Here is a 15102-nt window from a genome sequence, read left to right as displayed (position 1 = left end):
GCTACCATTGAATACTAAAATGTACTTTGCTATTTTCATTCTAATGCAATATCTTTTGGGCATCACGGAGAAACAACATCAAATGCATACACATATACTGACAACTAGGTAGATATTTGTGTTGTATAATGAATTCTAAACACTTTTGAGTACACTTCAAAAATCATCACACATTTATGTTTTTTCACAACACCACTTATCATGTTGCTTGTTGCGTGGCATCATGAAAGATTTCAAAGGATTTGTTGTGTCGTCAACTGAGTGTATGAGGGGTGAATTGTTTTTCTCCCGTTGCAACGCACGGACATGTTTGCTAGTTATTAATAAAGCTCCTAGTTCGTTGCAAAAAAAAAAACAGCCCCCTACTCCTTACTCCCTATCCGTTTATCGCCTTTTCCAAACTCGGCGCAGCCCAAGTTGTAAACTGAAGCCCAGCAGGCCGCACCGCCGCCGCTATCCTACCTACTACCCTCCGCGCCGCACGCGACGCGCGTGGGCCCGTGGCTCGAGACCGTGACCGGCGTCAACACACTTCGGCGCTGCCGCCCCCCGCCGTCCCCACCGCGTCTCCACCTCGCCGCCGAGGAAACGTGGCAGATCCCCTCGATTGCTCCGCCGCAGCCTCCGTACGGCAGCGCTCCCCGGTGCCTCTGCGACGGCCTAAGCGTCGCCGCCCCGCGAAACCCTAGAACGCCGGAGCCGCGTACGGCTCGTGTTTCCGGGTCCGCTGCTTGCTGCCTCCATGTCCTCCCCGCCGCCGGAATCCGTGGGGGACGCTGGTGCCCCTTCATCCAGCGGTATCAGTCATCATCCCCCCTCCCTCGTTTGTATCGTAGTGCTGTGTAATTAGCTTCCGAAGACCAGGTTTTGGTCTATTTGCACGATTAGGTTGTCTTGTTTTGCTTTTCGATGCCTATAAAGTTTTGTATCTGTCTGCATGCTAGGTTTGTCTGCTATGATGTATTGGGAACCTGCTAAGCTTGTAATTCACTCGCAGATGCATGCTGGCATGCAAGTTTGCCTTTCCCCCCTTTTTTTGGCGTGGAGGCATTCGTGGCTGGCTTTCGAGCTGTCTTGTTGCTAAGCGGATTATTTGGCATCATGGAAGAAATCTTTATCTTGGGTTAGGGGTACCTCGCTCCTCCGCAAACTTGTGAAATTAATCCTGCAGCGCATTGGTAACTCTGTCAAAACCAACGCTGAAAGTTCGGCGGGTTGTCGAGGAAATAAATGTTTTTGTACGATATTGATAAAGGGATAAAAATTTGCTAACAGTCACAATGTTGTTTTGTCAAAATAGACTAATTGATATTATTTTGTTTTTATATGCTGGGGAATACATAAGATACATAAGGAAGAAATCAGGTCCACTGGAAAAGGCAAGACTTTTATGGAGCTAGTGCTGTTTTTGGCAAAAAGGTTAGAGCGTATGAATTGGTGCAGCAAGCACAGCATGTTAAAACTTGAAAATGCGAATGAATTGCTCATAATTTGAAGGATTATTGGTAGCATTTGAGTCGCCCGTATCGGTACAATTCTGCATCCTGTATCCACGTCAGTCAGTAGTTTGGAAAAGTGTCAGTAGCTCGTATATGGGTGGAAAGAATAATTGTTTCCTATGGCACACTTATCGAACCTTGCAAAACATTTCATGAAATCATGTAAGAAAATTCATGGCACTTATGCCTACCTAATGAGTCATTGTCTGATTCAGATAAAATGCTTCTTGTCTTTCTTTTTTTACCACTAAAATGTTTCTTGTTTAGTATTCAGGAGTTGCGTTTTTCAACTATGTGCTTTTATTTGCAACTTGCTATTCCCAGAGATTCTGGGTGTCCTAGCTATTCAAGAATGTGATGGCCCCTGCCTTTTGCTGTTGAGTCTCTGTAAAACATGAACAATCTCTATTTCTGCACGCCAGGTACTTTGCCACAGGACATAAGTGATGTGTCCAAATCTACAGTTGATCAGCTGCAAGCAGCAGATCAGAAAGCAAGTGGCCAGTCAATCCAGCAGGCAGGGCAACCACATATGAATCCATCATATCAGTTGTCTCAACCAAAATTGGAAACTGGAGTTTCAGAAAATGAAAACTTTATCCAACAGGAGGAACACCATTACCAGCCAGAACAAGAGCAGCCACGTTGTGAGAATCAACTGCAGCAGGCAGAAGCAAATAGCTTCCAGTTGGCAGAAAAAGGAACAGACTATGTTGGTCAGCAGAGTTTGACAGGCTCCATGGAAGATGTCGCTCAGCCTTCAGGAGATCAGCAGCATGTAAATCCAGTTGTCGGTCAGCAAGCACCACATGGTGCCCAGGAAACAAGGAAGAGGGGATATCAGCCATCTATACCATTTAATATGTTGATTCCAATCCTACAGGCGCATCTTGACAGAGATAAAGACATGCAGCTTCAATCTGTATGGGCAAAACTTAGGGTGCGTTTTTGTTCATTACTCTGTTATTAGCTGATGTGTTTCATAAAAAGAAAACTGATTGCATGGAGAAAATTTCCATATTTTATTTATTAGTTTGCTCAAACTTATTTGTTTCTTGTATAGCTACGACACTATAGATTCGTTAAGTGTATTTGTTGCAAAAACTGGTAGAGCAAAAGGCCATAATAACACTAGTGGAGACCAACTGTATTTACTACTAAGGAAAAAAAAGAATGAGTTGCTCTTTTTGGAAGTCATTTGACCGATAACATTAGTTAGGGCCACGTTTGGGTGAGGGTGCGGCGGCTATGATAGATTGTGCTGCCAATTTGTGACAGATTATGCTGCCCCTTTATTATGCTATCAGTACTAATAAAGATTCTGAGGCATCTATTTATCAAGTTAATGTGAAGAGAGTAATGCAAAGTCTGCATTTTTCCTTTGTTTCCTTGTCTAACAGAAGAGGAGAACATGTTGTTTTGAAAGAACAGATTGTCATTCTTGTTACAAATTGTTGCACAAGTTGAGGGAACTGATGAAAGAAGAGTAACAAAGGCACCTCAACATAGAAACTGTTTACTAAGATCGTCTATGCTGTGTTTGCAGCGTAATGAAGTCCATAAAGATGATTTCTTAAGAGTCATAAGGAATATCGTTGGGGATCAAATGCTCAAGCAGGCGGCCCATAAAGTTTTTGCACAGGTGAATGCATGGTGTTAACACCATCCCTGCCCTTTTTCCCTTGATAGCTAACTATTCATCAAGCTTGACAAGCGTGGAGCCAGTTTGAGTTTCCGTGTTTATTGAATGACTCAATTCTTTGAGTAATATCTTGTGTTCTCATGCCTATATTTGCTTTATTTGCTCTTGTTTGCAGATGCAAGCTCAGGCACAACGAAATAATAACCAGGGAAATGCAAATCAACATCCTTCGTCATCTCTAGCATCTACAGCTGCGAGTGGATCGGCAAAATTGCCTGATCAGCTTGTTCGCATGCCCACCCCACCTAACCAGGGTCACAAAAGCCAGGCATCATCTTCACCTCAGAACTTTGTGCCACTTTCAGGCACACAAATGCAAAGCAGTATGCATTACTTTGCTCATGATAATTCTATCCAAAAGCCAGATGTAAAGGGGGTGCATGCTGTGCCGAATCGACCACCTGGTATGAGCCTGCCAATTCCACTGCAGACAAGTAACAAACAGCTGCAACCCACGGAAATCCAGCAAGCCTCACAGCAATTATATGGAACTACTAACACCCCTCAGTCGTACCCTCGGCCAACCAGTGGTTCGATGCCTCTTAGACCACAGAGTCAAGCGCCTGAAACACGACCTCCCTTTCATCCTCATGGAAGGATTCCTGCGAAAATCGGAACTGTTCCTACTCATCCGACAATGCAACAGAATGCATCGGCACGCCAAATGCAACAAAACAAGGATATAAAAAATAATGCTTATAACCCAAGTGCTAATACAAAACAAGGTTCTGAGCCTGCAGGCAAGGCCCGCCAGGTTGGCCCAGGAGGTCCTTCGGCGAAATTGCAAGGAAAGCAGGTAATTTGTCCTCCAGCAGTCTCTCACCTCTGTGTTACACAGTCCCTTGTTGCTGATTTCCAAATCTCAGTGCATTTAATTCATTTTAGTTCCCTATGAATAATCTGAACTACTTAATATGAAGTTCAACATGATACAAGGGGTAATTGCAGGAAAATAAACTCCTAGAAGTATATGCTTCCCCTCACATGCAGCGTTTTTATGACTACCAGAATAAACAGAAAAGGAAATCTCACATGTCCGTGAGCACTTTCATTTTATTATCTAGGATATTTGGCACTTCTATTTTACTCCCTCTGTAAAGAAATATAAGAGCGTTTAGATCACTACTTCTTTACAGAGGGAGTATTAGCATCTTGCCAGAATGAACTTTTGAAGCATTTATGTATATTAGAAAATAAAACTGTTGTTGATCTGTTACACTGGAATTGAAGTATTGATTTACACTAAATACATACCAATTCATTTGGTAATTCCCTTTGATCTACCCCCTGTTATTTGGGGGCAGTAGTATAAGTGGTGGGGCCGCCCTTAGGCACGCGCAAGGCAAGCCGATGGGCGATGGTGCAACAAGGTGTTCCCAGAATGTTACCAAAGAGTTTGGAGTCCTTAAGGAGGTTTGGAGTCCTTAAGGAGGTTTGGGGTGTCTCCATCTATATACGAGCTATTGAATAGGGTGATAATAATAAGTTACCAACAACTAGCGCCTTGCTGTGGGAATTTATATCAATAAATTTCCAAGAATAAAATTAGAATATATGAGAATAATGCCCCTCCACTTTCGCGATATATGAACGGTAGCAGTAAATGGAGGGTAGACTTCACATTGTAATGCATCGTTGCCTTCTGGCTCCGGGGGGATGATTTGTTGCTAGAGAAAAAGGATGACATGGAAGGCCTGCATATGCTTGATGATGTGGAGGGAATGCATGTGGCGGAAAATGGAATATGAAGGGATTTTATGTACTTAATGATGAACCACATGACATGCGTTGTGAGGTGGGATGTGTGCATGTTGAAAAGAATGGAAGTAGCGGGGACCAACTATTTAGGTATATATAGGATTTCCCAGTCTCTCCCCCTCTGCCCTAGCCGCTGCACCACCCACACCATCTAATTACGGGACACAAGACCTCCCGGCCCAACCATCATATCTCTCATGAGTTGCCAGTTTTGTAGACACCAAATGGTTTGACAATGTGGATTGATTGGGCATCTACATCACAAAGTATGGTTGTTAGTCGCCACATGTATAGTTTCAAGACAATTGCTATCAAGGCACCACCCCGTTTACGCCTGGGCTAGGTGCTGTGAAATCTCACTTTTCATGGAAATGATTAGGTAGGTGCAATCTGCAAAAATACCTGTTCAGGTGTTGTTGGATGTTGCTGGGGATAGACATGGCAGACACATGGGTCAGTTAGGGTCTTAGGCCCAGCTAAATTAGCTCTCTACGAATCACATTGGCCCATCCCTCTCTTAGGTTACAAACCTAATCTAAGAGGGTTTGGACTTTAGATCTCTTCACCTTTCGTTGGAGCAGCACTCTTGTTGCATGTTGGATCAGGTGGACACAACGGGACACTACGGATGGACGAGAAGACGCGAAGGCATGGCGGATACTAAGGCGCTAGAGAGAAGCTCGTTTCTCCCTTACCCACTCCTTGTTGGACATGTGTTTGAACCAGGGGCCACAAGTTTACCCTTCGGTCTTCTACCCGCCAACAATAGTAACAATTAATTTAGGGAAGAAGCTCCTGAATAGTAAAATATGCATATCCACAAATATCTTGTAACTAATACCGTGTAAAATTTAGAACCGGGAATATTTTGTTAGCAATGTTTATGAGAATAGATGCTCTATAATAGCATATGTAGAAATGCTCGTTTTTTATAGTGTATCATGGCTAACACTCTGAATATGCTAACACTATGCATCAACGGCTAGAACAATTCAGATAACTAATACCCCCATCTGTCTCTCTGTGTCGCCCACACAGAGACAGATGGGGGTATTAGTTATCTGAATTGTTCTAGCCGTTGATGCATAGTGTTAGCATATTCAGAGTGTTAGCCATGATACACTATAATAGCATCTGTCTCTCTGTGTCGCTCACACTGCCGGCTACCTCGCGGCGCACCCTGCCTTCGCTCTCACCTCCCTTCTGCCGCCCCCATGCGCCTAGCCATGTAATCTAGTTAAAAATGAGGAGAAAAAAATGTAGGGGATTTCTGGCGCTATGCATTTTTCTCATACCTCAGAACTTCGCAATTTTAAAATGTTTTCTTCATATATAATCTGTGCATCTACTCATCTGGCTTAACTGTCAGGCGGCCCCTAAAACATCTACACCACCTGCTGCAAGGACTAAGAAATCGGGTGGCCAGAAGAAATCATTGGAAACGGCTGGTTCAGCACCACCACCAACCAGGTTTCATAATTCACGTCATCCCACCTGTTCCGTTTTATTATCTGATTCTGAATGCATTATAGCTTACGGAGTAGTTGCATTTTATGGATAACCCCAATCTGATTTCCTTTTCTGTTTCTAGCAAAAGACAAAAGACAGCTGGAGCCTTCCAGGAACAAAGCATCGATCAACTTAATGATGTCACAGCTGTTAGTGGTGTTAATCTTAGGGTACGAATCTTCCTGGTTGATGTTTGGTTTCTAATACTACTTGTGTGTCTTGTTTATATTTTATTGGTACTTTTTTACTTCAATAGGAAGAAGAGGAACAACTGCTCTCTGCCCCCAAGGAAGAGAGCCCAGCCACAGAAGCAGCACGGAGAATCGTACAGGAGGAGGAAGAAAACCTCTTTCTGCAGAAGGGCCCTCTTCTGAAGAAATTGGCAGAAATTGGTTAATCCCTTTGAACTTATATTGACACCATAAAACTGTATTTACGTACACCATAAATATTTAAAGCAACACTGGCTGATGACATGTTTTTGGCAGTTCTTAAATCTAACTTGAAGAACGCTGGCGCTGATGTTGGACGTTGTTTATCAATGGTAAGTTGTTCATAGGACCATCCGCAAGAATTTTGTGGCACGAGGTCTAAAGCTTAACTCTTACTTAGTGTGTGGAGGAGCGACTGCGAAGATTCATAAGTACTCTCATAAGAGTTTCAAAGCAGGTTAGTCATTTCACATCATTCAGTTATCGGGCTGTGGTATAGTTGGGTATCGTGAGATACTAACCATGCTTGTCTTGTTGCTAGAGAACCGATGCAGAAAAGACTGGTCATCGACTAGTTATTACTTCAGATGTCGGCCGTCAAATTTTGCAGATGAACCAGAAAGCTAAAGAAGAATGGGACAAAAAGCAAGCAGAAACTGACAAGAACAAGAAACAGACTGAGGTGCTACATAATCTCCATTTTACGCATATTCAATTTGGATGACAGGCTTGTTCCGTTAAAATATCATGGTATTAGATGATTACTTGCATGTTGTCCGAAGTTAAGGATTAATAGGTGTTTTAAACAAGCACCTTTTGTTTATCCACGTGTTTCTGGAATTTATACGCATGTTGGTTAGTTCCAAATCCTCGAGATACTGTCAGTTCTAAATTGTGTCTTGATAAAAAATTTCCAAGGAGAAAATAAATATGAGTCGAATCAATCTAGCTGTTCTATATTGGATTACAATTTCGGTATCTTTATCGTACTGATGATGCTCTAAACTGAACAAGAGTGTTGGGTAATAAGTGTGCCCCCGGCTTCGTACTAGAAGATGTATGCACTCATTTATATAGCAAAATCTCATGGAAGTGTGTGTTGGCGACTTGTGTGCAGGATGGGGGCAGTGGTGGCGCAGAATTGGAGAAAGAAAAAGAGGAAAGCCGTCCAAAGAATGCGAAGGTAAGTATCTGATGTGATCTCTCTAGTTTGACATGTCTCTCATTTCCTGATATTCTTAATTTCTTGCAGCCCAACAAAGAAGAAGACGATAAAATGAGAACAACAGCTGCAAATGTTGCTGCTCGGCAGGCAGTTGGAGGAAGTGATATGTTTTCAAAGTGGCAGCTGATGGCCGAACAAGCTAAGCAGAAGCGGGCACCAGCTCCAAGACCATCCCATGTATCTGGAAAAGGGTCTGCAGAACGCAGTGAGGCTTCAAAGAGGAGCCATCTTGCGGCCTTCGGAACTGGTAAAGAGGCATTCTGGCATCATTTCCCCTGCGCATTCTCTATTAGAGTGTTGTAAACTCAGGGCACACATCATACTGTCCATTTCAGGAGGCACGGAAAGGCAAGGCAAGGGTTTATTTGCGAATCGGCACTCGCATGGGCCTCAGCGAACTGTTTCTGTGAAGGATGTAATCTGCGTCCTGGAGAGGGAGCCTCAGATGACGAAATCGCGGCTGATATATCGGCTGTATGAGCGATTGCCTGGAGAGTCCACCACAGATTAGGCTAAAAATAGTCGTTTATTTAGCTTAACCTGTAGTGTGTAAATGATGTGTGGGGGTGGCAAGTTTGATGACAGTGCCGGCTAGTTGACATTACAGATCTCTTACAGATAAGATGGTGCATAGCCACCAAAATTGGTCATATAAAACCCCAGTCAGTCTAAAAAGCGAGTGTTGTGATAGGAATAAGATCGTCCAGTGCCTGTCGATGCACCTGACCTGCTTTCATCTGTTGTGTTCTGATTCAATGGCTCAGTTATACTACCAGTATACTATGATAAATCTCCTGCCCTGGTTTCCATGCTGTATTTTTACAAACTCGCAAGCTTAAATAACACTGGTCGAATCAGAGCCAGGGACAGACTGAAAAGGAAAATAAAGGGCCGATGCTGTGGTCTAAAAGAACTCGAAGTCGAGGAACTTGCCGCCGGACTTCACCTCGGCGGCGCCGATCACCGTCTTGCTCGCCGGAGGCTGGTGGGTCGGCCCGCACTTGGCCGGTGGCTCGGCCTCGACGTGCTTGGGCACCTCGGGAGGCGTGCTGCACCGGATGAGCGCCCAGTTGACGCCCTCGAAGAAGGGGTGCTGCTTGATCTCGGCGGCGCCCCGCTTGACGCCGAGCCGCTGCTGCGGCTCCTTGACCAGCAGGCCCCTGACGAGGTCCCTGGCGGCGTAGCTCGTGGACGGCGACTCCGGGAAGCGCAGCTGCTGGCCGACGACGTTGAAGAGCGTGGCGCGGTTGCCCGACCCCTTGAAGGGCGTCCTGCCGTAGAGCAGCTCGTGCAGGAAGACGCCCAGGGTCCACCAGTCGACGGCGCTGCCGTGGCCCTCGCCCTTGATGATCTCCGGGGCCAGGTATTCGTGCGTCCCCACGAACGACATGGACCGCGCCGCCGTCGGCTCCGCCACCAGCTCCGGCACGCCCTGCCCGAGCTCGGAACCCTGCCGCCGCCTCATGCTCCTCTGGCCGAACAGCCTGGGCATGAAGCACGCGGGCTGGACGCAGGCCGCGGAGGGCTCCATGCAGGCGGAGGGCCGCACGCAGAAGGCGCCGCCTGCTCTCCTGGGGTCGGAGTCGCACGCCGGAGCTCTGACGAGCGTCGGCGACACCGCGCACTGCTGCAGCGACAGGTCGAAGTCGGAGAGCATGATGTGGCCGTCGTCGCGCACCAGCACGTTCTCCGGCTTCAGGTCCCGGTAGACCACCCCCAGCATGTGCAGGTACTCCAGAGCCAGGAGCACCTCCGCAGCATAAAACCTGCCCAGCACACGCGCTGATCACGTCAGCACTTCATCCGGAAGAGAGAATCCAGTGTTGCTTAATGGCAATATGATCAGTACTAGCAGCGGTAATTACTTTAAACAGATGATGATGCTAGCATAGCATTGTAACTGTGAATTGAAACAAAATTGAGCATGCTCGGTTGTTTGCCATGCTGTTCATGCTGTAACTGTACTATATATGCACGGATGTGTCCTGATCCGTGGAGATCGCAGTGCAGTACCGTGTAAGAATCAGGGACCGTATGTCCATAAATACTGTACTGTTTTCAGCAAAGAAAGAAAATAAATACTGTACTGAACTTCTGTTTCTCCGACTTTTCCTCATGTACCATTTCTCGAACTTATTTTGATGAAGGCAGAGTACTACTACTTTCAAAACTAAAGGATGTTTAAGCAAACATGTATTAGGATAGTTAAACTACACTGAATTCCAAAATTAAAGAGCACACGATACTAAGATATCAACATAAACATAATACATACTTCCATACACAGGAACATGGATGATTACCTCGCCGCGTACTCGGAGAAGTGCTTCCGCGGCTGCCGCTGCCGCAGCGCGTGCAGGTCGCCGCCGGGGCAGAACTCCATGAGCAGGCACGAGAAGCGGTCGGTCTCGAAGTGCGTGTACAGGGTGGGGAGGAACGGGTGGTCCAGGAGCTGCAGGATCTCCCTCTCCGTCCGCGCCCTGCTCAGCTTCCTCCTGCTCGCCAGCGACGCCTTGTCCATCACCTTCATCGCAAAGTGGCACCTCGTCCCGCTCAGCTCCGACAGGTACACGCTGCCGATGTCGCCGCACCCCAGCCGCCTCAGCAGCCTGAAGTGGCTCATCCCGAGCGCGCCGCCCCGGGCCCGGACGGCGAGGATCGCCCGCTACCGAGGGTCGTTGCCCTTGTGCGGCTTGCTGGCGGCGCCGGTGACGTTGTTGCTCCAGCGGCTGTCGTCGCTGCTGTCGCTCGCTTGGCTCGCGCTGGTCTTCATGCTCTCCGTTGAGCTGCCTCGGAAGCTGCCCTTTGCGCTGTCTTGCGTCCTCCTCCCGGCGGTCACCACGGGCTCACTGGCAATGGATCCGGTTCTGCTTGTGCTTGTGCAGCTGTGCCTGATGCTTGTGGCAGCGAGGACACCGGCGCTGTCACTGCCGCTGTGAGGACTGCCATTGCCACCGGGAGGGAGGGATGCACCACACACGCGATCCTTCTCCGACGACGGCCGAGTTGAGGGCGCGGCCTCGCCAGGAGGCTCTGGAACAGGGGCACCGGGCACCTTCATCTCTTCAACCAAACCAACCGCATTGGGGTTCTTCACATCCGTCGCATGGACAGCGATTTCTTCCATGGACGGTGCTTTGGCTGACGGGCCTCGCAGCAAGCACCCCGGTGGCCCGGGCTTCTCCTCGTCAACCGAAACATACACGGTGCTCATAAGATCCACATCAATTGGCTCCGGCGGGTGGCTCGCCCCGGAGAACGAACTTTGGCCACCCTCATCCGACGATTCCTCGCCCCGGAACCGGAAGCTCTCCCCGAATTCTGCCGACGGGTCCTTCTCATCGGGCTGCTCTGTGCCCTCCCCTTCCCTAGCTGCATCTATCACTGCTGATGCTGGCAACTCTAAATTATTTGGCTGCTGAGCAGTGGCCACCGAAGGGCCCTCTGGCTCGGCAATCTTGTCAACCACCTCCATCAAACCATCACCAGCAATATGTGGTAGCCCCTGGGCGATTCTGTCCACCAAATGGGGCAATTCGTTAAACAATCGACAGGATTAAAACTCGGGATAATATTTTTGCCTTCTAATTTTCCTGGGACCAAACAAAGCTCCAGAAGCAGGGAGGGCTCTGCACTTGAAATGGCTCCACCAAGATCCAGCCACAGGAAGCAGCTTAGTGCGCCAAATTGGACATGAATTTGCTGAGTACACTTTAAAACATCTAATCAGGACTAAGTTTCTTCAACCCCGAGCATCCGGAAGTCCTTCCCCAAAGCAAGCAAGAACCCAAATTCTGACCACGCAATCTACAGCGGAACTAGGCTTGGGACATTTTCCCACATAAACGAAGGCAAGCAAAGAAACGGGACACATACAGACCAGGAGGGAAAAGGGGGGAAAACACACCTGAAATAAACAACTAAAATGGAGATCCCGGGGCGGCTCGGCTTGAGCTCGGGTTCTTGTTTGGCTCTCCCCGCCACTCTCTGCTGCTAGTCCCGAGCCGCGTCGGGTGAGGCTGGTCACACTGGGGAGTAACTTAAAATAAAATATTAGTTTAAGTTACTACCTTCATAATGTAAACTAACATAGTAGTAGTGTCATAGAGAACTTCATTTATTAGCTTGTAGACTCATCTTGTCTTGGAAAGCGCTATGTTACCACTTCTCATTAACTACGTGCCAAATAAGCAAAATTTTCTTAAAGTGCGCTATATTACTAGCTAAGTTACTCCCACTATGACTAGCCTGATGCGAGGAGAGCAAGGAAAAACTGGAAAGGGTGGACGTGTCGAAGTGGCACGGAAAACGGAAAACTGCAACTGCAATCACTCCATCAGTCCAACAATATAAATGCCTATTTCAGCTAAAATAGGGACGATTTGACGAGTAGGTCGTTTCGGTGCCCAGGCTCATCCGCACCTGGTTAGAAAAAAAATTCGTAAAAAAATCAAAACAAAATTTAAAAATTTCAAATTTTTGGTAGACAATTTAATGCGTGAGGCCCGCTCCAAATTTCAAGTCATTTGGACATTTGAGCAGCTCTCAGCAAAAAGGACAAATTGGGTGTCTGTAAAAATGTGCCCCCAATTTGTCTTTTTTGCTGAGAGCTGATCAAACGTCCAAATGACTTGAAATTTGGAGCGGGCCTCACGCATCAAATTGTCTACCCCAGATTTTTTTTGGAATTTTTTGAATTTTTCTTTCGCGATTTGAGGAGTTCGCCTTGGAGATGTTGCCCTGTGCAAAGTTTTAAATAGCTGGCTATGGCCCTACTATAGCGGTTTGAGCAAGATGTCGCTAAATGATAGGCTATAGGATTAATGTACAATTGCTCGAATAAGTTCTGAAATAACCGTCTATAGCCTTGCTATCACTAATTTGGAGGACCGCCGCTATTTGACATAGCCCGCTATTTAAGACAATGCATGTGTATGAAATTGAACGTGAAGGATATCCTTTTTACCATTAATTCAGTACAAAATACATAGTTCAAAAAAACGCTATTAGGCGCTCGCCTAGGCGTGCTTAAGGGCTGGGCATTGGCATAACGCCTCGCTTTAGCCCTAGGCGTTTCGAAAAGTGGCCGACGATGTTTTCTGGAGAGGAATCACGTCTCCCAGGTGAGAAACCAATCTCCCCAGCGAGGATTTGACCTCCCCGATCCTTGTTGGCGAGGATTCAACCACTCTGATGACAAATTGATTGATGCCAGCGAGGGATTGAGCTTCTCCGACGAGATATTGAGGTAGGGACAAAGGAAAAGGGAGAGAGGCGACATCATGCAGAAGGGAGAGAGGCGGTGTGAATAGGAAACCTAGGTTCTGTGTAAACTCTGCACATACGAGAGCTTTAGTGGGAAAATAGGAAGACGGGCCTGTGGTTTAATGGGCTAGGCCAACCCATCCAGTTTATTTCTTCACGCTACAGTTCTAACGCCTAATTGCGCCTAAGCTAGAAAAACGCAAGTAGGTGGCTAAGCGCATAATTAACGCCTAGCGCTTTCTTAAACTTTGCAAAAATATGAGTTATATATCTTAAATTATACCATTGCATTTTTTTCTTTTAAACGTGAATCTTTTTTTTGCAGGGTGAAAAGGAGTTTTATTGCAAAATTATAGTTACAGTGCAGAGGCAAGAATTCCTGCATACATGAAGGCCCTTTGTGTAGCCAAACATCAGTGCTACATTCAGTACGACTATACCTCGCTAAACAACCTGCCACTCTATTATGAGAACGATGAAGTTTTTGCGGAATAAACTCCCGAATTTCTCGTAAGGCTAGAATCTCCAATGCGATATGTCCATATGGAGACCGGACTAGTGACCCATCACTGAAGATAGTTAGGGCCGTGGACGAGTCCGACTGCATAATGACCGGAAGTTCCATGTGTTGCAGGGCTAGTGCCATGCCCTACATCATAGCATGAATCTCTGCTTCTAATGAATCATTGTAGTCAAACGAATACCTATAGCTTGCGAAGATTATCGTCCCGTCATGTTTCCGAAGTATCGCCCGTGCAGTGCCGTCAAGACTTGAGAAAGCACCATCTACCGAAAGCGCCACCTTGTCCATTGGCGGTTGTGTCCATGTAAGAGGAGTATCTATCGACACAGGTCTGGACATCTGAACTTCAACAACCAGGGGCATTTTTCCTTTGAGCATCTCCTCCGTTGAAAACCTACGGGCATGATCAAGGGACTGCCAATAGATCCATAGGAATTCCACAAAAATAGTAACGGGAGGAACTTCCTTTCTATGCACAGTATCATTCCTTAGTTGCCAGATTACCTAAATAAGGAGTACCATGTTGTGTACATCCTGCTGGCATCCATCAAGAACATAAAGAAGCCAACACTGGCTAGTATCCCGCAACGACTATCTGACCGAAAGTGACCAGACCAGACGCATACAATCCCATAGCTGGGTTGCATGATCACAATTAACTAGAGCACGAAATGATGATTCAATATGCACACCACACATGGGACTCGACACCCTCGTTGCAAATGACGATTCGATATTTCTTTTGCTGTCGCTAATGCTTCAGAGCATGCCTTCCATGCGTGAATTTTCATTTTTATGGAATCTTTGCTTGCCAAATCAAATCCCACAACCTCGTCGATCCATTCGGGTTGGAACTAGAAGCACCATCTCCAAACTATAGTTCATGGCCAACCATGACGAGACGATAAGCACTTCAAACAATAAATACCCCCGTCTGCTGAGGTTGCATTGCTATAAAATCCTCTTGAAGGAAATATGCCCTAGAGGCAATAATAAAGTTGTTATTTATATTTCCTTATATCATGATAAATATTTATTATTCATGCTAGAATTGTATTAACCGGAAACTTAGTACATGTGTGAATACATAGACAAACAGAGTGTCCCTAGTATGCCTCTGCTTGACTAGCTCGTTAATCAAAGATGGTTAAGTTTCCTGACCATAGACATGTGTTGTCATTTGATTAACGGGATCACATCGTTAGAGAATGATTTGATGGACAAGACCCATCCGTTAGCTTAGCATTAATGATCGTTTAGTTTTATTGCTATTGCTTTCATCATGACTTATACATGTTCCTCTCACTATGAGATTATGCAACTCCCGAATACCGGAGGAACACTTAGTGTGCTATCAAACGTCACAACGTAACTGGGTGATTATAAAGATGCTCTACAGGTGTCTCCGA

General features: G+C 46.2%; 1 protein-coding gene and 1 pseudogene across 1 annotated transcript; one reads left to right on the top strand and one right to left on the bottom strand.

The window, feature by feature from the left end:
* Positions 1 to 461: 461 nt before the first annotated feature.
* On the top strand, positions 462 to 8695 carry LOC123144983 (transcription initiation factor TFIID subunit 4b). The gene is made up of 13 exons (XM_044564258.1): positions 462 to 797; positions 1922 to 2439; positions 3046 to 3141; positions 3317 to 3997; positions 6329 to 6429; positions 6551 to 6638; positions 6725 to 6860; positions 6957 to 7012; positions 7081 to 7137; positions 7222 to 7362; positions 7798 to 7863; positions 7933 to 8152; positions 8241 to 8695. The coding sequence occupies exons 1-13, from the start codon at positions 743 to 745 to the stop codon at positions 8414 to 8416; spliced, it is 2391 nt and encodes a 796-aa protein (XP_044420193.1). The 5' UTR covers positions 462 to 742; the 3' UTR covers positions 8417 to 8695.
* Positions 8673 to 11928, bottom strand: LOC123144984 (serine/threonine-protein kinase D6PKL1-like; annotated as a pseudogene).
* Between the last annotated feature and the right edge of the window lie 3174 nt (positions 11929 to 15102).

The sequence above is a fragment of the Triticum aestivum genome, chromosome 6D (assembly GCF_018294505.1).
Source record: "Triticum aestivum cultivar Chinese Spring chromosome 6D, IWGSC CS RefSeq v2.1, whole genome shotgun sequence".
NCBI classification, from domain to species: Eukaryota; Viridiplantae; Streptophyta; class Magnoliopsida; order Poales; family Poaceae; genus Triticum; species Triticum aestivum.
Note: the sequence above shows the minus strand (reverse complement) of the source record. Positions and strands in the feature narration are given on the sequence as shown.